The following is a 24,690-nucleotide window of genomic DNA, read 5'->3' on the forward strand; positions in this document are numbered from 1 at the left end:
ATCATAATGTTCGCAATTTTGGACGGCAAGCCGGCCGTGGTGGTCTCGCGGTTCTAGGCGCGCAGTCCGGAACCGTGCGACTGCTACGGTCGCAGGTTCGAATCCTGCCTCGGGCATGGATGTGTGTGATGTCCTTAGGTTAGTTAGGTTTAAGTAGTTCTAAGTTCTAGGGGACTGATGACCACAGCAGTTGAGTCCCATAGTGCTCAGAGCCATTTGAACCATTTATGGACGGCAAGAGAAAGAGTTATTGAATGACCTCTTGTTTTGTACGGCAAGAGAGTTACTGAATGACCTCTTGTTTTGTACATATGTACATATTAAAATGAATGAAGAGTGGGAATTTTGAATGGTAAGAAATGACTTCTGACAAAATTCAATGAATCTTAAATTCAACTATGTCAGCTAAATAAAAGATTCAAACTACAGAATGCACTAACTATATATAGGCATAGTTAGCAAATGAAAGATTTTAATAGGGAACAAACAATGTATTTACCTTCATAGTCATAATGTATATAGCAGTTCATGACATCCAGTCTTACAAATTTCAGAACTCCGTCATTTCTCTCCCCACATCCACCACTGCCGGCGGCTCACCTCCAACTGAGCAACGCTACGCGCTGTTAACATCCAGCTGCCCAACACTACAATGGCGAATATTACAACAATGCAAACTAGCCCCAGACTGCACACAGCACAGCCAGTGATTTTCATACAGAGCGCTACGTGGCGTTACGAATAAGAAAATCTAAACAGCCTACTTACACACTCTTAGTACTCCATGGGGACAACAAAATGTGTAAACAGTAGCGCTTACTTCTCAAAGTGTTATTGAGAAAATCGCAAGATAATTTCGGTCGTCAAATATATACCTGTGCGTGGCCATTTTTACCATGAAGCGCCGGCAACCGAGTGGTTAGCGCTCAAGCCCCGCAACAGTCACTTTCTTAACTGTATAATTACATCTGATATAATGGGAAATATACGTGTAATCGGATGAACTTTTATTAAATTTACAATGTTATTGGGCTATCTACAAATTTTTATTATCACAAGTAATATAATATTCATAACTCTCGACTAGTAAACGACCAAACACATAAAGCGATACAGAAAAGTATGCTTGTCCGTGATTACTGAAAGCCCTTATACCTGTAAGGAGCCCGAAACTACCTGATAACTGCGAGTTTTGACCGACACACACGGCTTTCGAAAGATGTACAATTAATCGTCGCTTTCGACATTACAAGTTGCAGGACGGTATTTTTCGTCGAAACATGGAAAACAAAGTTATGAATATTATATTATTTGTGATAATAAAAATTTGTAGACTACCAAATAACATTGTAAATTTAGTAAAAGTTCATCCGATTACAGGTATTTTTCCCATTATATCAATTGTAATATAAATAGTAAAGAAAATTGATGTGTTGAAAAAAAGAAAAAGTAACTATCTTTCGATAGAGCGACTACGGTGCTTGAACGCTAACCACACGGCTGCCGCAGCTTCATGGTATAAATGGCTTTGTACAGGTATATACTTGACGACCGAAATTATCTTGCGATTTTCTCAGTAACGCTAGAGAAGTACGCGCTTCTGTTTACACGTTTTGTTGTCCTCATGGAGTACTACGAGTGTACGAAGTTTGCAGTAAATACGCGTTCCAAACGTCGTGGCCTCCTATTGTTAGAGACACACAATGGTTCGAGAACCTGAATAAACTTAAGAAAAGTAATCACACTGTCTTATATAAACTTTATCTGCAGATGAACATAGCACGAGTTCGTAAACACTGACTGGCAGCTAAAAACATACTTGCAAATTATTCTAGCATTTCTCTCGTCAACATATGGGCAAACAAAAGTAATAAAATAAATTAAAATCGCAGAAATTTGCTCTATAATACAAGACATTATAATACCGCGTCTCGATATTTTTAAACATATAAAGCGCCTCACAGCAATATGATATTCACTATTACAGATTTATTGCACGTACCTATGAAAAGTAACTGTTCCTCCTTTCACGCACTTCACTTTACATCCGTCGCAACAACAGTACTGTACCATGGCTGTTATTACTACTAAAACGTGTAGAAACGTATGTAAAACAAGTGAATACGTGTAATATTAAACTTTCGCTGTTACCACAAATTGCAGAGAAGCAGCGACGTCCCAAAACCACGTGTCTAGCCCGGTTGGATGATGAGAACATGCGCAGTAGGCTATGCTCACTCCATAGATATTTATACTCTATGGTAGCAATAGTCAAAGATTACTCAACTACATCGTTTTACTCTTTGTGAGCTATGTGTATCGATATTTACGTAAGAAACAGATTGTTCAGAGTGACTAAAATAATATGCATACCTCACACAACTTATATTGTTGTCTCTTTTTAAGATGAACATGTGTTTAAACAGCGAAAGCTTGAGTCTGTTTGGGCAAGACCACATCCACACAGTCTTACCACACGGTTGGAAAAAGAAATCAGTTAACAGGCTAACTGTAAGTTCCTGCATTGGGAATACCAAAACTCTGGACGAGCAATAAACATGTGTTTCCCTTGAGTAATGTACAAAACCATTTAAAAGATATACAGGGTGTTACAAAAAGGTACGGCCAAACTTTCAGGAAACATTCCTCACACACAAGAAAGAAAATATGTTATGTGGACATGTGTCTGGAAACGCCTACTTTCCATGTTAGAACTCATTTTATTACTTCTCTTCAAATCACATTAATGTTGGAATGGAAACACACAGCAACAGAACGTACCAGCGTGACTTCAAACACTTTGTTACAGGAAATGTTCAAAATATTCTCCGTTAGCGAGGGTACATGCATCCAGCCTCCGTCGCATGGAATCCCTGATGCGCTGATGCAGCCCTGGAGAATGGCGTATTGTATCACAGCCGTCCACAATACGAGTACGAAGAGTCTCTACATTTGGTACCGGGGTTGCGTAGACAAGAGCTTTCAAATACTCCCATAAATGAAAGTCAAGAGGGTTGAGGTCAAGAGAGCGTGGAGGCCATGGAATTGGTCCGTCTGTACCAATCCATCGGTCACCGAATCTATTGTTGAGAAGCGTACGAACACTTCGACTGAAATGTGCAGGACCTCCATCGTGCATGAACCACATGTTGTGTCGTACTTGCAAAGCCACATGTTCTAGCAGCACAGGTAGAGTATCCTGTATGAAATCATGATAACATGCTCCATTGAGCATAGGTGGAAGAACATGGGGCCCAATCAAGACATCACCAACAATGCCTGCCCAAACGTTCACAGAAAATCTGTGTTGATGACGTGATTGCACAATTGTGAGCGGATTCTCGTCAGCCCACACATGTTGATTGTGAAAATTTACAATTTGATCACGTTGGAATGAAGCCTCATCCGTAAAGAGAACATTTTCACTGAAATGAGGATTGACACATTGTTGGATGAACCATTCGCCGAAGTGTACCCGTGGAGGCCAATCAGCTGTTGATAGTGCCTGCACACGCTGTACGTGGTACGAAAACAACTGGTTCTCCCGTAGCACTCTCCATACAATGACGTGGTCAACATTACCTTGTACAGCAGCAACTTCTCTGACGCTGACATTGGGGTTATCGTCAACTGCACGAAGAATTGCCTCGTCCATTGCAGCTGTCCTCGTCGTTCTAGGTCTTCCCCAGTCGCGAGTCATAGGCTGGAATGTTCCGTGCTCCCTAAGAAGCCGATCAATTGTTCGAACGTCTACCTGACGGGATACCTTCGTTCTGGAAATCTGTCTCTATAAAACGTACCGCGCCACGGCTATTTCCCCGTGCTAATCCATACATCAAATGGGCGTCTGCCAATTCGGCATTTGTAAACATTGCACTCACTGCAAAACCATGATGAAGACTAACCTGTTGATGCTACGTACTGATGTGCTTGATGCTAGTACTGTAGAGCAATGAGTCACATGTCAACACAAGCACCGAAGTCAACATTACCTTCCTTCTATAGGGCCAACTGGCGGTGAATCGAGGAAGTACAGTGCGTACTGACGAAACTAAAATGAGCTCTAACATGGAAATGAAGCGTTTCCGGACACATGTCTACATAACATTTTTTTCTTTATTTGTGTGTGAGGAATTTTTCCTGAAAGTTTGGCCATACCTTTTTGTAACATCCTGTATACCCTATATGCTATTAAGAAATGAGAAAGGAACTTCCTTGTTCGTGTCAGATACTCATGACAAGATACACGGCATAGGTGGACATGACAACAGGCGAGTTTTGTAAGCGGCAAACATCCAGATCACTTAATCTGAGTTTTGAGCTCCACCAGGCTTAACATACTGGCAATTAGAAAACTAATATCTCGTCACGGGATGGAGTGTTTTCCGTATAAGTCACTGCGTTCAAAAGTTCTCCAGCTCTTCAGTAAGTTCAAGGTATACACTAAATAAAAAGTCCTATCATGGACTACTCACCTCCTACACAACTGATATTGCAGTTAAGTCTTCTCTGTCTCCTCCCAGCCCCTGTTTAACATAACAACAATGGGCGACGTCTTTATTCAATTGTAAAGCTTCAATATATCGTTTGTCTATGTGTTTACACAGAAGCCAAATGCCAGTATACATTCAGGTGACAAAAGATCTCCTTTTGACTGGCGTAGTGCAGCAGCTCGAAGTGACATGGACTCAATAAGTCGTTGGAAGTCCCCTGCGAAAATATTGAGGCATGCTGTGTGTTAATAGAGTTGAGAGGTTCTCCATATCCTGAACATATATAAGTGACAAGACTTGGAAAACGTAAAATGTCCAGTATCGTGAAAAAAGGGTATCATTCGCTTACAGCGTTGCAGGTGTGCAACGAAATCACCAAACCTCTCTGCATCGATGTAATTCGTTTATCAAATTCACCATTTTGAAGTACTGGTTACGTAGCATTGCTCTGGCTCCATTGTAGGTGGACCTGTCTATCGGTTCTCCAGATTTGAGGGCCACTGACTCAGGTTATTTGTACTGGTTCACAGAATTCAGTGAGGGAGGTGTAATATCCACGACAATATATTCTAGCCGCGAGATGTTAAAATGAACTATGTGTACAAACGTCAACCAATATTATCGATACTACGTATAAAAAGACATTATCGTGTAAAAATGACGTTAATTATTTCATTATTTCTGTAATAATTTAATGTCTGTGTGAATTAAAACTATTATCAGAGAACTACATTAATAGAAAACGGCAATTATAACATTTTTTTGTTATCTGTGATAATTATGGTTCAGTTGTTCTTCATGTGATGAACTGTTCGGACGTGAGACGTGTGAGGTCTGTAAAGAGAAGACCTGTAACTATATATATTGTTAATTATTATTTGTAACTAGAGTCTCTATTGTCTAGACGTGGATTTGTATTTATTTCAATTGTAATCCAATCTAATTAATGTTTTTAATTGTTAATTTTCAGCTCCGCAATTAGGAGCACAGCCATTAGCGCTAGTAACTTCCAGCGGAGTTTACTAGTGGCTGGTAAAAAAAATATGTCGGTATTTATCATTGAAAATGATTTTAAATGATAAAGAATAGAGATAAAAGGGTTAAAGAGTTTTATCTAAATATATTACCTTGATATAAAGTAAATCGAGATTAACAATATACAAATTGACCATCGTCTGTCTGCCGCTATCGTAGCAAAGATATCTCCGCGGCAGTTTTGAGTCGAGAATTTTAACAAACATAAATGTTGTTAGGTATAAATGAATGGAAGTAAATGTGCACTGGTGGTCCCGAATCTACTTTAAAAGACAGAATTCAACTCAGATTGAATCCTTAAATACAGTGCTCACAGCACGTTAAGTAATATTAATTTCTTATTTGCTGATATATGAAGCCTAATTATTTCGGACGATTTACATGAAATATTTTAATAGGAGACATACGTCAGTGTTGTGCGCGGATAGTATTTTGTGACTAAATGTTCCCTTTGCTAGAGAAAAGTGCTTCCATCTTAAGTAACAGTTGTGTAAAATCTGATAAATGATATGCAATTTTGTGCCACTCACACGACTTTACAGACAACATTTCTTCACAACGTTAAGTGGATATTTCTTTAGCAGAGTGACAATTATTAGCCAGGATAATCATTTTTGAGTTCAAATGAATTGTTACGCTGAGAATAGGTAACTGGTTTTATACTTTTTTTTATCTAACGTGAAATATTATTTATAAGTTCAGCCACAGAGGCTCAGATAATAAATCTCTCGTAAGGATGTTGTTGTGTGTCTGCTCTTCCTCTGAGAGTTGGACTTCGTGTGATAACATGTCTGAGAAGGTATTTTTAAACGGAAGACGACCCCGCACTGCTCTGCTAGAGGCGTGCCTATTCAGTACGTCGTGCACTGATACTGGAGCATACATAACGGATGGAACGTCTTTCAAACCAAAACCTATCATGATGTGCTTTACACACCCCAAAAATGACAAAATCAGATGAAATGCCCCGAGACGTATATAGTTCAAAGTGTAATGTATTTGTTGCAGCTGTAACAATACACCTGGCTTTCCAATGCAGCAGTTCATCAAAAGCTACAAATACATAATTTTGATCTAGTTCGTCACATAACCTCCGTGAACAGTGCAGCGCCGTATGAGCTGTGTCAAGTTCTGATGGAGGGTGGGGGTGGGGGTGGGGGATGAATTTATAAACGGAATGGTAATCACTCGAGTCTTTTCACTTGGTTTTCCTCTAGTTATAAAATGCATGTACCCCTTCCATTCTGGGACTGCAAAGCTTCATTTTTGGCTACGAACCACAGGATGTCATGTGATGCAGGATGTATTGGCTATTCTGGTATATTAGTCGATACCACACTGACATTTGGTAGACGTTCTTCTATTGCGTTGTACATTTCTAGTGAAATGGTTTCGAGCATTCCAGTTTAAGTAAACGTTGAATCTTGGTATTCATTTGAACCACTTTCAACATGTTTGGGTGGAGTGACACATTTCATCCTATCCATAACGTCGAAGGTATTAAACACATCTATGGTGCAAACATTGAAATTCACGTTATCTAAAGCAAGTTGGTTGAATTTAGCTGGCTTGTAGATCAGCCGAACGGGGTCAGTCACAGGCAGTTCAATTTTTGTGCTTTGTAGTATGGTGAGCTGAAATCCGCACTTCCCAGGAGGTCAACCAAGTTCTTTGAGGTATTTCCTGTGCAGAATAAGGGAGATTCCCATCAGTATTGGTGACAAGAAGATATTAAAAACCTGAGAACCAATATGATTGTGGGAACACAGTTACCTGGCCCATCGACTGTTTCATAACACACAAAACAGGAAGCAGCCATTGTGCAAACTACTATGTCCACAATGTAAACATAAATTTTAAAAAATCAAGAAAAACCCACTCATAATACCTGAAAAATAGGCCCGAGAAACACTTGAAGTGAACTGAAAGATAAAGAAAGGAAGAGTCTGAGAACCAACCGATCTTTTGGAAGAAGCCAGGTGGCTTTGTTGTTCCTCGAGAAGGCTCCCCATTCTTAACCGTTCCTCGGGCGTGCGGTATCGGTCGCTTTGACGGCGTTCCCACTCCTGACGAAAATGAATGCCCCTCGACTCTCCCGCCTCAACAAATTCAAGATATTACCACGAACGCACATTTTTCTCATTTTTAAATTACTATTAGTCCATGTAAATACTTTGATTATATCATTCATTGTAATGCAACAACAGCTGTAATTAAAAAAAACCTGTTGTGCTTCAATTGTTGTTACCTTATTTCCATTGTTAAAGTTTTGTTATTTATTATGACAACAAGTTATAGCAGTTAAACCGCAACTTCCTCTGAATGTACTCAATTCTAGAGGATCATCGAAACTGAGTGTATACCTTAGAAATTCTGTAACGTCTGGTTGGTTAAATCCCAACTTTATAGTGGATTGTGGCTGCCCTTCTACCACAACTGTGTTCTCATATGAGCATTAAAAGTACTGGTGGTTGTTGTATGTATATTAGTATTCGTACTGTATCTGTGGCGTATTAGTACAGACACAAATTGTACTTAGGCCTGTAAAGCCATAAGATAAATAAATAATGAAATTTGATTGATCGAAGGTAAAGTGATAAAAGTCCACTTCAAACTGAAGGAAATTTAGAACTCCACAATTTCTTTCCTGGCAGTTTTTCTGATAAAACGATCGTGGGAGACACTAGAAGCAGATTTTCGACAAAAACGGTTAGCAATTCGGCAAATATGTATCGGCGTAGTTTTATATGAAATTTAAAAAGTTCTCATTTTTATTCGGAGCATTTTTTCTACAGTGCAATGTTTTCGAGATATAAGACAAAAATTAAAATGCGAACTTTCACCCTCCCTCTTCCCACCTTTAGCTCAGCTCCCAGGGGCAGTAACGTATAGTATTTTTACCTCTTTACCAATCCTGATGTAGTCTTGAAGTAAAAAGTTCTCGCATATTCCGTGCATTTTACACCTCTCTTTTGAGCACTAATTGACTGGTCGATATTACATGGACCTTACGCAGGTTTGCAGATTATGTATGTAGATACAGAAACGCTCTATTGTGAGATCTGTTTTAACCTGTCTTCTTTCGACGTTCAGTAACGTCATTATTAACCGAAAAAAGCTACAAGTTACGCGCTAGTCGGCATTTAACAGTGAGACACGTGCAAGGCGTAACAAAATGTAACATTGAAGGCTCAGAACAAGTCTTAGGAGAAAAACGCGAAATATTGTTGGTAAAAACAGTTAACATCGCTGAATATCTCAGATGACCGGTTTCCGCACATTTAATCGCCCATCTTCAGATTGTGAGGACCATTTGATTGGCGCTGAAGGCGTGATGAACGGTTGAGCGTGGTTGCAATGGTAACAGCTGTTACTGTTTGTGTCTTTTAAGCCCTTTATTACACTGGTCCGCCAGGCGACGCAGCCAGACGCGCCACTGGAGGTGCTGCTCGTTATTGCGAATAGATTGTTATGGATCCTATTAGACTGAGGCAGCGAGTGGCGACGCCAGAAGCTGGCTGCCAACTGGTTGCCTTACCCCGCCACCACGTCGGCCGCCACTGGTGGCGGGGAGTCTTGGTGGGGCGTTGTGTCGAACGGAGCCTATTACACTGGGTCGCCAGGCGGCGCATCTAGTCCTCCCACCACCACTGGGTTTGGCCACCACGTCGTCAGTTCGCTGTGCACTAGTGACCAGGAATCATGTCGGACAACGACTCTATACATACTTGCTCCTTCTAGAACTTTCAATGAAAAGGAGAAGGCGAAGGGAGAGGAAGGCGTGTGTACAACCTGTGCTGTCATTAAGAGAATATAAAGGGTTGCATTATACTCTTGCTGATGAACTACGTATAGACGACAACAAGAGTGAACAGATAACTTCATTCCAAACATTTAGTTTTAACTTAAGCTTCAGAACTAGTGTCCCAGATTGTGGGATGTTGTTCAACTGCACAAATGAAATCTTCAGTATTCACTTGCTAGTCCAATAACTTCTGGCATACTCTCAGTGCTTCTTCCAGCGTCACGTTTTTCCCTTTTGTCGTGTCTACTCTTTTGCTCCTTTTCACAGTGACGGTCTAGAGTTCACTAGACAAATCAAATAGTGCGCAGAAAAGTAAACAGACTGCTCGTCGATCACGTCCAAGCCGGCTAATTCTGATCACGAAACAAAACTCACCGGCATTTCCGAAGGATGGGCCGTTAGGAAGAGAAAATAAGTACTATACAATAAGCTCGTTTGCAGACAAAGGAAGAAAATATTTGACAGATATAATTCGAAATATCGGTCGGCGTAGGCACAACACAGGTCAACTACGTGAGCGTCGAGTAAGACTGACAAAGAATATAGACAGCGTTTGGAGGCAAATCGAATACACACAAGATTTTACTGAAATTGTTTTCTTTTTATTCACACAAATTTAAGGAAAGATTCAACTACATGAACCTCCTCTCAACCAATCGACTGACTGACACAGACAACGCACCCTCCAAAGTACAAGGCACACATACATAGTTGTTATGGAATAAAAACTTTTCGGTAAACCGACTGCGAGAAAGAACATGTTAAGATGTGCTTTAAAAATATGTTCTTGTTTACCTACTCGCAGTCATTTTTAACACAAAACGGGAACGTTCTGTTTATGGTCAGCTTTACGGTCCTACATGTTCGTAAATTAAAAATATGTGAAATATTGTCATTAAAGCTTCTATTCCCATAGATTCAGCAGCTAGAAAAGTCTGTCTTATACCCCATGTTCTAATGATTTCAACCAATTTACCCACTCACTTAGACCTCTATTCGCATTCAAGGTTCCGTTTACAGTGACAATAAATAAGGTCAGGGGAGGGGGAGGAGGAAATGGACAGATAAGGGGGGCAGGAAATGGATATAAAGAAGGCTAAGGAGGATATGAACAGGAGGAGGAGAAGATGGATAGAGAGAGAGTGTGGCATAAGACATGTACAGGGAATTGCTCAAAGGTAATGGACAGAGATGCCGGGAGGAGGAGGAGATAGACAAAGGGTGGAGGAGGGGGGAGGAACAGAGTGTTAAAGGGAGGAGGGGGAAGTAGATTAGGGCTTATAATGAACTCCCACACATAATTAGCAAATGCGAAGAATTGCTAGGTTCGCTAGTATTTTAGCTGACCATCAAAAAGATTCGGAGCTCGTGATCTGACGCTTAGCGTCGTTGCCTCTAGGCTGCGGTGTACTGGGTTCGATTCCCGACCGAGACGAAAATTTTTTTTTTTTTGCTCGGCGACCGGCTGTTTGAGCTGTCCTTACTATTTCATCTCATCTTTATCGACGCGCAACCCCGAAACGGCGTCAAACAGAGAGATTTGCATTTAGGCGAGCGACCAACCCCAGACAGCATCTCCTGCTCAGAAATGCCATCCGATCGTTATGGTACAAGGAGAAAGCGTAGTTAAAATCTGATAATTCATGGAAAAAGAAAGAAATTTTATAACGTCTTGTACGGCTTTTGTTTTCAACAGATTGTGTTATCTGAAGACCACTTCAAGTGTCCAACAGTGTCCTTTATAATCCCTGTACTCTGCAACGTATATACGATGGCGAAAGTAAATTTGTGCCAAGTTGGCATTCGGACTTTGATATCCTAGTTCTCGCCATCCAGTCAACGTATCCATTAAGCTATCTGAGCACGGCGAGAAGCGCGACGTACACTTTCGTTCGAGCATGTTTCGACATATGATTTCAGAGTCTACTATTGTCAGATATTGTCTCACTGAGAATGCAACTTTCATGTCACTGCACTTAATTTATGTAGGTCCATTTTGCCTTGTAAGCTGTAGTTCACCGGTTTCAGTAAACAGAGTTACAGTGTTCAAATTTGTGTGAAATCTTAGGGGACTTAGCTGCTAAGGTCATCAGTTCCTAGTCTTAATCTAAATTATATTAAGGACAAACACACACACCCATGCCCGAGGGACCAGCCGCAAACAGAGTTACTGTCATCTGACCTGTGAACAGTGTACATAGAGAGGGAAGCGCAATCGATTATATAAAAAAAGTAGGGAACAATGTCACAAATATAATACATATAGTGAATCGTTACTACACATACCTCGGTGAAGGATAATACAGCAAGAGCTATAGATGTGCTCCATACCTTACTGAAATGATCAATTAACGTAAGATGTACTGGCATGTCAAAGTTGCAACCAGTATTTACGATATGTTTCACCGAGTGCATCCGTCGCATATTAAAAGTCGCAGAGTACATCACTGATATGGGATCGCCGCTCAACTGAGGCGCGACGTCTGTTACTAGAGAACGTGTTGACATTTAGTGCCGCTAATGTTCACTTGTGTACTCATGTCATTGTTCACTGCAAACATACGTATTTAATTTTAATAAAGTTACGGCAATTTGAACTACACAATTACTTTTTTTAGCAGATACAAGTTAAAATATTTTATAGAACAGAACGAGCAAGTCACTATCAGTTGCAAATATAAATATGTAATTTTACTAAAAAACCTTGTAACTGATACATAATTACAAAATTTTTGTAGCAGGTATAAGCTAAAATATTTTCTAGAACAGCTTGAGCAAACGTAACCATACAGAATTGAAACAATAAGCCGAAATAAAAAAAAACATGTCGCTAAGACTGCAAACTGCTGCCAGCTTATTATTTTGATTTTGAGATTGTTTTCCTTTGTAACGGTTGCTGAGAGTCCGCAGTCATACGCAGACGTCGCGCTACGTATCATGTTGTATATCTAATAGGCTTTTTCGCCCAATTGACCTCCCATATTGCGTTCACCACTTCAAACAGATAATGAAACCTTAGTTGTTGAATTTATTTAATGAAAGTTTGCCTCTTCGTCACCTACGTAATGAGGTAGATATGGCGCTCTGTATTGTGTAATTTCGTCATCTACTGGGTTTCTACTGTACAAACATATTGTCAATAAATGTTACTGTGCGATTATTTTGTAGTTTAGCTGACTTTGTAGTGTATGTAGGTAATATTTTGACATACGTTTTTGGCATATGTTTCTGTTACGACTTACTGCTCTTTCTGTGTACAGAAAATATTTTAAGTCTTACCTGGCACAAAACAATCTAGAAATGTGTATCACTTATCAGAAATTTTATTTCAATTTAGTATCTGTAACTGCAGTTGACTTAGTTTGCAGTCTTAACGACATGTTGTCTTTATCCACTTACTGTTTTATTTCTGTATGGTTGCGTATGCTCTTGCTGTTCTACAAAATATTTTGGATTCTACCTGATACAAAAATTTTGTAATTGTATACCAGTTACCACATTTTTAGGTAAATTACATATTTATATTTGCAACTGATAGTGACATGCTCTTTTCGTTCTAGAAAATATTTTAGCTTCTACGTGCTGCAATAATTTTATAACTGCATTATCGAATGCCCACACTTTTATTAAAATTTTGTATGTATGGTTGCAACTGATAATGACATGAATACACAGGCCTCCTCTAGTGGCAATAAACGTCGACATATCCTCCAGTTAATGTCGCCGCGCTACAGTTCAGCGGCGTTTCTGTATCAGTGATGTATTCTGTGACTTCTAACATGGGACAGATGCACTGGGCGAAGCGTATTGTAAATGCTGATTTTAAATATGAGACGCCAACGTGTCTTACGTCAACTATCTGGCTATGTGATGTGTAGAGTACATTTTTAGACATTATGTGAACGTTATCTAGGTAAGTGTTTCAATAATTCGCTGTTTGTATTAGATTTATGGCATTGTATGCCATTTTTTATAATCCAATATGCTTTACACTTTATATACACTATTCATAGCTCTGCTTTGCGAAGCCGGTCATCGTAAATAAAGTTTTCACAATTGCGATCTTAGGTAAGAAGTTCTCTTCCTTCATACAAAATATTTACAGATCGTCTCTTGTAACTCAGTATCAGTAACTTAAAAGAAAATAATGTTGTCTTGTGTTCTTGTTACATACTTCCAGACAGCTTTTTGATGACTCAGTAAATTAGTCCCGTGAAAAATATTAGAGCTTTTCCTTAAGTTTCTACAAATACCATACAATTGACTATAGACTGTACACTTAAAAACAAACATTAGTGAAAAAGGTATCCTACACACTTGAAAAAAGGTTTTGCATCACCTCGGTTCCGAGAGTTCTGGAAACTGTTAAGAAAATTGGAATAGGGATCAACATAAAACTCATTTTCGCCATTTTATTGCCCATGAAAACCACACATTCCAGGTTGTAGCACCATACAGCGAGACCTTCGAGGTGGTGGTCCAGATTGCTGTACACACCGGTACATCTAATATCCAGTAGCACGTCCTCTTGCATTGATGCATGCCTGTATTCGTCCTCGCATACTATCTACAAGTTCATCAAGGCACTGTTGGTTCAGATTGTCCCACTCTTCAATGGCGATTGGGCGTAGATCCCTCAGAGTGGCTGGTGACTAACGTTGTCCATCAACAGCCCTATTCAGTCTATCCCAGACATGTTCGATAGGGTTCATGTCTGGAGAGCATGCTGGCCACTCTAGTCGAGCGATGTCGTTATCCTGAAGGAAGTCATCCACAAGACGTGTACGTTGGGAACGCGAATTGTCGTCCATGAAGACGAATACCTCGCCAATATGCTGCCGATATGGCTGCACTAACCGTCGAACAATGGCACCGTTACGGCGCCTTCCATGACAACCACATAATTTCACCTCAAAACAGCAGAGAACCTCCACCTGGCTGCATTCGCTGGACAGTGTGTCTAAGGTGTTCAGCCTGCCTCCAAACACGTCTCCAAATATTGTCTGGTTGAAGACATATGCGACACTCATCGGTGAAGAGAACATGATGCCAATCCTGAGCGGTCCATTAGGCATGATGTTGGGCGCATCTGTACCGCGCTGCATGGTGTCGTGGTTGCAAAGATGGACCTCGCCATGGACGTCGGGAGTGAATTTTCGCATCATGCAGCCTTTTGCGCACGGTTTGAGTCGTAATACGAAGTCCTGTGGCTGCACGAAAAGCACTGGTTCAAATGGTTCAACTGGCTCTGAGCACTATGAAACTTAACTTCTGAGGTCATCAGTCCCCTAGAACGTAGAACTACTTAAACCTAACTAACATAAGGACATCACACACATCCACGCCCGAGGCAGGATTCGAACCTGTGACTGTAGGGGTCGCGCGGTTCCAGACTGTAGCGCCTAGAACCGCTCGGCCACCACGGCTGTCCACGAAAAGCATTATTCAACATGGTGGCGTTGCTGTCATGGCTCCTCCAAGCCATAATCCGTAGTTCGTAACCCTTGGGCGGCATGAGCGAGGCACGTCATCGACTGTTCCTGTCTCTCTGAATCTTTTCCATGTGCGAACAACATTGTTTTGGTTTACTCCGAGACGCCTGGACTCTTCCCCTGCTGAGAGCCCTTCCTGCAACAAAGTAACAATGCAGGCGTGATCGAACCGCGGTATTGACCATCTAGCCGTGGCTGAACTACAGACAACACGAGCCGTGTACCTCCTTCCTGGCGGAATTACTGAAACTGGTCGGCTGTCGGACCTCCTCCGTCTGATAGGCGCTGCTCATGCATGGCTGTTTACACCTTTGGGCAGTTTCAGTGACATCTCTGAACAGTCACATTGTCTGTGTCTGTGATAGAATATCAACAGACGTCTATCTTCAGGAGTTAGGTAACCGGGGTGGTGCAAAACTTTCTTATGTGTGTATTTAACAAGCTATGGATATCGTTAGGACGCTTTTCATACAATAGTTGCAATGGTGGTAAGCTTTTTTGATGCTTGAAAACTTAAAATTTTGTACTTCTCCAGTGTCTGTAATAAACCTCTCATTGTGTGTATGTGTGTGTGTGTGTGTTTCTTTGAAAACTTCAATGAAACATTTGTGAAGACTACTGTAAATTTAGTTTAATATTATGCTCTCTATACAGGGATAGTCTAAGAATTACGTGGTAATATACGTACTAGCGGTACGTTCCCGAGTCTGTGACGACAGCAGAAGTAGGCAGGACACGAATTGGAGGTGTGTTCTCTTTATAGTGCAATAGCGATTAAAAATGAAAATAAATTTACTACAGTCTTTGAAAAATTACAGAAATACATGTTACGCTACACAACTAACTATTAGTCAGTATATGCAAGTTACTATGACACGGAGAATACACGAACTATCCCACATGGCGTTTTAGTATCTATGGGTAGTATTGTTCCGTTATCATACTTAGCATTCTATCTTATGCTAACACACAAATAATTTTAAGAGAATATTTGTAGCTGTGCGAGTTAATACGTTGCACTTTATTATCTAGAGCAATAACCAAGTAAATACAGATTTTAATTTTTAATTGCCATCAATTGCTGATGAAATGGAAGTTTGTGTGTGTTGCAACAAATATGAAAAAATTATAAATTGATTTTCATAAGTAGAATTGACTTATTCATAAGCTACCGACCTCTGATTTCCTATATCGCTTATTTAATAAAACATCGTTCCATGATTCCATAGTAATTGCAACTACATTATCATGTTAGTGATATGAATCTTTGTAAACTATCCTGAGCTTTAGAAAAAGACGAAAATTTCGACATGGAAAGAAGAGAAATGTAAATATTTACTAAAAACTCACCACTAACACACTCCTGCGCGCTTTAGTAAGGGCACGAGTCGACTAGAAGTAAACCACGGTAGCACCACATTCCCAGACCCGCCATACTCGCGGAATTTTAGTGGGAAGGAGAGAAGCCTACATTACACTGACGTAACAGCGACGCCTTGATTTATAATGTATGCAGCTCTCAACATTGAACCCTTCTGAGCGGACTTTCGTATGGTGCTGAGATCTGGAAATGATATGCTAAAGGAGAATGTAAGCTGAAGTACCTTTCATCTGCAGCGCTTCCGAATTATTCCGGGCGTAGCATTGAGGGATCATGTGACAAACGAGATGATCCTGAATATTGCGAAGCAACTGAGTGTAATCGCTACTCTCAACGAGCATCTCCTGTAATGGCTAGGACACTTACATCGCATGCACCACTCTCGTCTTCCCTATAGTGAGACAGCACTTTCCAAGAGACTGCCTGGGTGACCTACATTGTGCTTTAAAGATTTCACCAAGTGTGATATGAACAAATTTAATATTAACTGCAAGAAGTCAGAGGAGCTCACCGAAAACCGCAGTAGGTGGTAGAAATCTGTCAAGGATAACAACAGCTTCCGTGACGGCGTCTTGTTCAACAACTTAGCTATGGAACGAGCACGTAGACTAGCACCTTTCACAAACCTCTCTTCTGGGGTGATTCGCACTTGCCTATTGCAGTGCGTTGGCCTAATACCTAGCCGCAATGAATTACATCAAGTGTTAAGTCATTTCCTATTTACAGTGATGAATTAACTAAGTAAATTCCTTACATAATAAAATTTCATTAATTAAAAAATGTGGATTGTCAGTGGTCTCTGACATTTGGTTTCTGAGTCACCAACGAAAGTTCCTGCGTGATGGTATTTGAATCTTCTGTTAGAAAATATAGGCCATTGTTGATGAGCACACCATTCTCGACTATCGAAAACCGCTATGAATGAGTTTTAGCACCATGACAGACGTTAAAATGGCAGTGGACTAGCAACACATCACATAGCCACAAATTCTGTTTTTCAGTTTCTATAGTACACAGTTTATCCTCATCGTCTTTTTATTTGTTACAGGAAAGCTAAGAAGATAGGTCATCTAATCATGGTAGCTAGTAACAGATGCGGTTATTAGTTTTGGTTAAGGCGGGTCTGTTTATGTAGAAAACTGTTCTTCATGCAGAAAAGTTTATTTGAAATAATAGGAAGCTTACCTCAAAGCGTGCTGGATCCTAGTCGAGACTGTTGCAGTTATACACGTCCAGATGTAAACCATCCAGTTTCTGGAACAATTATGTTTTTTAGTTAGAAAAATATAATAAATTATTGTCATTAAAAGATAGCAACATGTACATTAAATAAGTCCATTGTTTATGCACTCTCTGGGATTTATGCAGACAGTCCACTGCAAAACATTTGCCAATGCTTTTGAGTAGTTCTGAACAAGAAAAAATCCATTTTTGCTCCAAATTATAAATTAAACTAGACACAACCATCGATTTCAGCAAAATTATTCCCGTGAAGATTTACGATACTTCGAGACAGCTCTATTCTATAATGCTTTCATGAAATGTTTGATTTGTTGGGTAGCAAATCTTGCAAATGAATATTCGTCTATGCCAATAATACAACTATAGTTCTCTGAATACTTTAACTGTCAGTACTTACTGAAAATATCTTTGACGCTCCCAGATTCGGTAGTTCTTGCCTTAAATTACTAAAATCATTTTTGTACCCTTCACTCCATGAGCTGCAGAGGACGTAGTGGTATTAGCATGAGGTGGTTGACATAAACGTCTTAGTCCGTTAGCAAGATGTGGTTGACGTCACTGTCCGTCTCTTTATCTCTGTGCACGGTTCTTCATCTCTAAGTGTCGTTGCCATCACCATATCTTTGTAAAACTATGGAGGGTATGGGTACGATCTGGTGGAGGATAATGGATTGGGGCGTCAGAAGTCGCTCGATGCTAGCAGAACCCCTGTGTTAAGTTATTACAGAATCAAGCCCTCTTCTTGCGGCAGTTGGAAGCTAAGTCTCGACTCTCAGACCCTGTGGCAGTGAAGCGTCGTCCTAGGAGCTTAGAGAGGCCAGAGGGGTGGCGCGACCTTGCTCCTGGACAGTCCCAATAAGCATAGCTAAGTTCGATGTTTATGCAACAGGCTATATCACTGCTGAGCATGGGACAGTCAGTGTCCCCCCCCCACTCCCAACCACTGCAAGTACCGAGCGGCAACATCCAGGGAACGAACCGCTGTCAGGGGCAGTCTGGAGACGGCTAGTGACCCAGGCTAGCATCGAAATGGTTTGGTGGCTCGGAGGGCCTCAGTTGGATCCTCGGTCAATCAGACGTTGGCTGGACCTTCCTGTTACTGTCAAGATGTCGGCAGAATACAGGTGACCTCATGCCGGAGATCGTCACTACGGATACTGAGCGCTTGATGGCTCGCCGACTTGATCGTTGATTAGTGTGGCCGGATGGCATTTATATCCGCCACAGCGGGTCTGTTGTCCTGATGCGCCTGCTGAAATCACGTACGCCATATGCCGAAGAGCTTTCTTGCTTCAGCAGTCGTCTGAGTACTGCCCCCCCCCCTCCACCACATAGGGTAATTAACTATAAAGGGTCTCGACAAAGCATTGTAACACCAAAAACACAACACACTGCCGTACCTAATGTGGTGTAGGAAAACCACTGGGATTCGAAACATATTTCTACCTACTTGGAGTGAATAAACACAGGTCCTGTTTGGTTTTCAAATGGCTGTTGTACCGTGGCAAGTTTAGGTAACGATGATGCTTGTGGATAACGTTCACATACCTTTCTATCCAAAGTAGACCACAAAGCCTGAACAAAACAAAACAAAACAAAACAAAAAAGATACTGAGCTATGATAACTGTATTCGCCAAGAGAGATGCCACATTTAATCATTGTGCTCGCAAAACCACTCCTGAATGATGCGAGCTGAGTGAACAGGGCCCTTGGAACCCAGGGTCACCATTTGAGGCACAAAAATTGTACCATGGATTAGATCTGATTAGCTAAAATGGTCACATAATCATTTCCAGTAACGCGACCTTACAGAGTAACTGTGGAGCCCATGAAATGCACATGATATGGCTGCTCTCATCATCATAGAACCCTCGCAATGTTGGGAGATAAACTCGGCGGCCATTGCAAAAAATGTGAAACAGGACTTCACCGACAAAATGACTTTCTTCCATTGCTTCATATTACGAGTATTACGGGTTCGGCAACAGGTTTTCCTCTTACGGGGAGTTGCACCACTGATGACTGGTTATGGACTTGCAGCTCGCCCTGCAATTCCTTGCTTATGGAACTCCCTTCGTGTTGTTTTGTTGCTGGCATTCTTCGCAAGTGCGAAATTCGGTTCTACAGCAGCTTCTGAAGCTGTCTTAGTTTCCGTCACTGTCCTCTTCAGTGACCTTCTGTTAGAATCTCTCAAAACAGAGTTTTGTCCGCGTCGTGACTCATCGGACAGTATTTGTCCGCGTTCCCTGTATGCGGTAAGAAAGTTCGATATGGCGCCCCTTGAAAGACCAAACATTTCGGCTCCCTTGGTTACAGAAGAATCCACCATGCAAACACCAACAATCGGCCAGCGTTAGAATTGACCTAGCTCCGACATAATGCAGTCACGTGACACCGGTATGGCCCCGACTGTCACTCGCAAAGAATTGAGGACATGGCACAGGCGCCTTTCATGGTCAAATACACTATTGCAACTGAAGACTTGGCTAGCATCGGCTTATATGTTCAAGCGTGCATTTCTCTCGCTCTTTCCTTTTGTGCAACCACAGACATTCGACGTGGGTCTGTACATGGTGAGCAAGATTTTTTTCGTAAAACTGTTTTAGCAAAAAAAAAAAAACAGTGACAATGCTGCTGCTGTAAGCTAGTATCGAAGCAGTAAAGGAATACGGAGAGTTCGTCTTTCTGCATAGGGGTTGAAGAAAATGATTCAGATGTTCGAATTAACTATCTATTTGGGATTGCTCCTGGCCGACTGCCAACAGCACCACAAATTGTTGAATACCTTAATGTTGACATGGCTGAGAAAGCTGGACGCAATATACGATCTCAACCAGTGCATGTACTGTGTCGCGATAGTTGAACATTCCATGTCCACTGTTCGAAAAGTGCTGCAAACAGTTATTAAATACTACTTCTAGTGTGGATCCAGGCTGTCGTGGGTAGGGATGGTCGTCACAATGAACAACATGTTTAACCTGGACGTAAACGTGGTACACAATTAACAAATGTTCCTCTATTATGAGGAAATTAAAACGTATTTCTTTTAATGGTTTATTCGTTACGTCCTTACAAATATTTTCACAAAGTTTCATTCTCCTACAACATTCGTTTTCATGGCAGCCTTCTCAGGAAGCTAATGTTTAGTTATAACTACCCTGCACTTAATCTGTAAACTCGCTTTTACTCCGCGCTTCAGAGTCTCAGTACTTCTATTATGACATTCCGTATTCAGTCTTCCACTTTCTGACATAAGTGTTTATCGAGCGTCTCGTTTCTGAAACTTATTTCTATCGTTTTCTCCCAGTAGCTTCGCTTTACGGTCGCTAGACGTTCCGGTGACAAAAGTCATGCGATACATCCTAATATCGTGTCGGACCACTTTTCACTCGGCGTAGTGCAGAAACTCTACGTGGCCTAGACTCAACAGGTCGGTGGAAGTCCCCTGCAGAAATACTGGGTCATGTTGCCTCTATACCCGTTAATAATTGGGAAAGTAATGTCAGTCCAGGATGTTGCACACAAACTGACGTTTCAATTATGTCCATAAATGTTCATTCGTTCATGTCAGGTGATCTGGGTGGCCAAATCATTCGCCCGAACTACCCAGAATGCTCTCCAGACCAGTCACGAACAACTGTAACCCAGTGGCATGACAAATGTTGGAATGTATGCGAATTCCTAAGGGACCAAACTGCTGGGGTCATCGGTCCTTAGGCTTACACACTACTTAAACTAACTTATGCTAAGAACAACACAAACACCCAAGCCCGAGGGACGATTCGAACCTCTGGCGGGAGGGGCCGCAATCCGTGACATGGCGACTAAAACCGTGTGGCCACTCCGCTCGGCGTGACTTGAAAACTTTGTTTATGAACGTAAAGTCCATAAATGGCTTCAAATGGTATCAAAGTGGCCGAACAAAACGATTTCTAGTCTGTGGTAGGTTCAGTTGGACCAGCTTTCGCAGTGCCTTGTTGATAACTTAGGTTCATGGTTTTGTGGGATCTGTGCCACACTCGAACCCTACCATCATCTCTTACCAACTGAAACCGGGGCTCATATGACCAGGCTAAGGTTTTCCTGTCATCTAGAGTCCAGCCGATATGGTCACGAGTCGAGGAGACGCGCTGCAATTTCGTTCTGTTAGCAAATGCACTCACGTCGGTTGTCTGCTCCCATATCCCACTAACGCCTAATTTCGCTGCTCTGTGCTAACGAACACGTTGGTCGTATGCCCCACATTGATTTCTGCAGTTGTTTCAGGCAGTGTTCCTTGCCTGCTAGCGCTAACACCTCTTCTCAAACGCTGCTGTTCTCGGTCCTTAAGTTAAGGCCTTTGGCCACTAGATTTCGGAATACTAAATTCACTAACGAATTCCAAAATTCAATGTCCCACGTGTCGAACTCCAACCACTACTCCGCGTTCAAAATCTGTTAATGCTAATTGTGCGGCCATATTCACTACGGAAATCTTATCAGAAGAATCACCTGAATAAAATGACATATTCGCCAATGCTCTTCCATTTTATACCTTGTGTATGCCGTCCTATTGTCATCCGTACATGTAGGTAATTCTATCCCATGAGTGTTGTCAGCTCAGTTTTGATTTTAAAATCGTACTATTCGTTCGCTTCGATTCAATTTTTTCTGGCTATTTATGCATTAAAGAAATACGTAACTATTTGAAATTATGGATTTTCTACTTCGATCGCGTAGTCTACTTTGACACCTAATTTCAGGTGCGTCCCCTTTTGTTGCCTTTCTGAATATTATTATATTTAGCGTATTAATGCTTCGTTCGTCCACTGTTACTATTAGTTATCCGTGTTCTGTTTTGATGTGTAATGGAAGACGTGGTGAACCTCTTTGGCCGAAGCTAAGCAACGGCCTGCGTCGCGTCCGGGCAGATGGCATTACCTCGCTCTCAGTCCTTGAGCATTGATAATTGGAAGAGGCATCCAGGTACAAGTGCTGACAATTATATGTGACATGCACGTTATATGCAATTGAGGGAGAGTATGTGTTGCGAAGCCGTCAGTTTACATGACTGAGAAACACATCGCTAGGATTTAGTGGAATACGGCTTTGGTACTGCGTCTGATCTTTGGTATCTACACAAATCACGGGCGAAGTGGAACGGCTGAGCCAAGTGGATCTGTTTGGTAAGCATCTTAGTGCGTAGACTACGAGCTAATATTCGGAGCTATCCGCTGTGCTATAGGCTTCTTTGTACTGTGTGTGTAAGTGTCACTTAAAAATTTACTTATCTTCCTAACCTATACTGGTAAAATATTTTGTGTCCCTGTTAATGCTGTACATAACCTTTGAGCCCTTGTCCATAATTTATGAAGATTATACATGCTGCTGTCCTATACTTTAAGAGTTCAAGACCAGTATTCACGTCTTAGTTGAACTCATGTGGGCGTACTAATTCGAATTTTATTCATTCATTTTTTTATGGAACTGGTCTCAGTAATCTCAACTCAAAATCAAGCCCCGTAATTTGCTCAAGATTTCGGTCAATGTATGCCACCGATATTCCTGTGTATTGGGTTCGAGCTCAGTTTGTAATTTATGAGCATTTTTTCTTATTCCGTTGGTAATCAGTTTTAATTTTACTTCTTGTTCTGCAGTTCAGCTAGGCGTTGTTCTTTATATTTTATTTAGGTACCTTATATGGCTGGCTGTCCCCTCCATAGTATTTTCTTATGGTAGTCATTATGCACAGATCTGATAGCTTAATATTTATTCATGTTGGGTTTGTTATCATTGAAAACTTGTTCATTGAAAGGCTTTTCCCTGTATATTAGTTTATAGTATGATTTATTTAATCGACGTTGAAACAGAACCACTGGAGGGCGTTGCAACTCATCCGTCTGATATCTCAAGTTAAATTGTTGAATTTGTAATTCTAAAAAAATGGTTCAAATGGCTCTGAGCACTATGGGACTTAACATCTGTGGTCATCAGTCCCCTAGAACTTAGAACTACGTAAACCTAACTAACCTAAGGACATCACACACATCCATGCCCGAGGCAGGATTCGAACCTGCGACCGTAGCAGTCGCGCGGTTCCGGACTGAGCGCCTTAACCGCGAGACCACCGCGGCCGGCTTTGTAATTCTAAAATTGTATTGTTCACTTGTTATATTCACTTTTTCTGGCATTTTACGCGTTAAAGGAAGATGCAACAATCTGTTGTACCCTTAATAAAACTGGTTCTCTGGTTCTAAAACTGTTTATATCTTGCATGGCGCCTTACCACTCTCATCTCCTCGCTAACTATAGTTTTTTAGTTGATGTATCTCTTATATTATCCTTGACTGAATTTCTTCTACTCCTCGTTTATCAGCTGTAGTCCATAAAATAAAATTTATAAATTTGCAACAGATAAAGCAAATAATGTCGGAAGATGCAAAAGAATATTGAGCAATAATAAGATCTGGTACCATATTCTCCTCATGTAAAGGCACTGTACGTCCAAGACACCGAATCAAAGAGTGTCAGCCCTTCATGCTTCAGTGAGAATAGGAACTGCAACTTAACTAAATTTTGCTGGTAAAAAGTAAAAACCTTGAAAGCCATTTTCTTGGACTGATGTTTTCACGATCTTATCTGAAAAAGCTCACTGTTTATAAAAATGTTAATTACGTTAATGAGGGATTCGCCAAATGAAAGACGTACCTTATTTCTATAAGCAGTAAAAACTTCCTTGTTCGTCATATAGTTTAGATGTCAAGAGTGATATTAAAATCACTTGCTACGAGGATTACACCAGAAATGAAAAATAAACGTGACAGCACTGAATGATCCCACAGTATCACTATCATCCTACCTTCCAGATACAGAACGTATTAAGCCCGACTATCGTTAATTAATTAATTTGGTCATTAATAAAATAGGCAGTAATCAAATACTAGTGCGATAAATGTAAATTAACTTATCATTTAATGTGTTTAGGCCGTGACTAACGCACTGCTTTCCGGACGGGAAGGCGTGCCGGTTCCCGGCACGAATTCGCCCGGCGGATTACTGTCGAGGTCCGGTGTGCCGGCCAGTCTGTAGATGGTTTTTAAGGCGGTTTTCCATCTGCCTCGGCGAACGCGGGCTGGTTCCCCTTATTCCGCCTCAGTTACACCATGTCAGCGGTTGCTGCGCAAACACTTTCTCCACATACGGGTACACTATAATTACTCTTCCACGCAAACATTGGCGTTACACTCGTCTGGTGTGAGACG

At 41.1% G+C, this 24,690-nt stretch overlaps 1 protein-coding gene across 1 annotated transcript in view; it reads right to left on the reverse strand.

Annotated features, from left to right (window-relative positions):
- The window catches only part of LOC126335873 (uncharacterized), a 526,091-nt gene that overhangs the window by 406,621 nt on the left and 94,780 nt on the right, over window positions 1-24,690 (reverse strand). The window contains exon 3 of the mRNA XM_049999346.1: window positions 17,392-17,460. Within this exon, the coding sequence (XP_049855303.1) occupies window positions 17,392-17,460 (69 nt within the window). The remainder of the gene's footprint in view (window positions 1-17,391; window positions 17,461-24,690) is intronic.

The sequence above is a fragment of the Schistocerca gregaria genome, chromosome 2, assembly GCF_023897955.1.
Source record: "Schistocerca gregaria isolate iqSchGreg1 chromosome 2, iqSchGreg1.2, whole genome shotgun sequence".
NCBI lineage: Eukaryota > Metazoa > Arthropoda > Insecta > Orthoptera > Acrididae > Schistocerca > Schistocerca gregaria.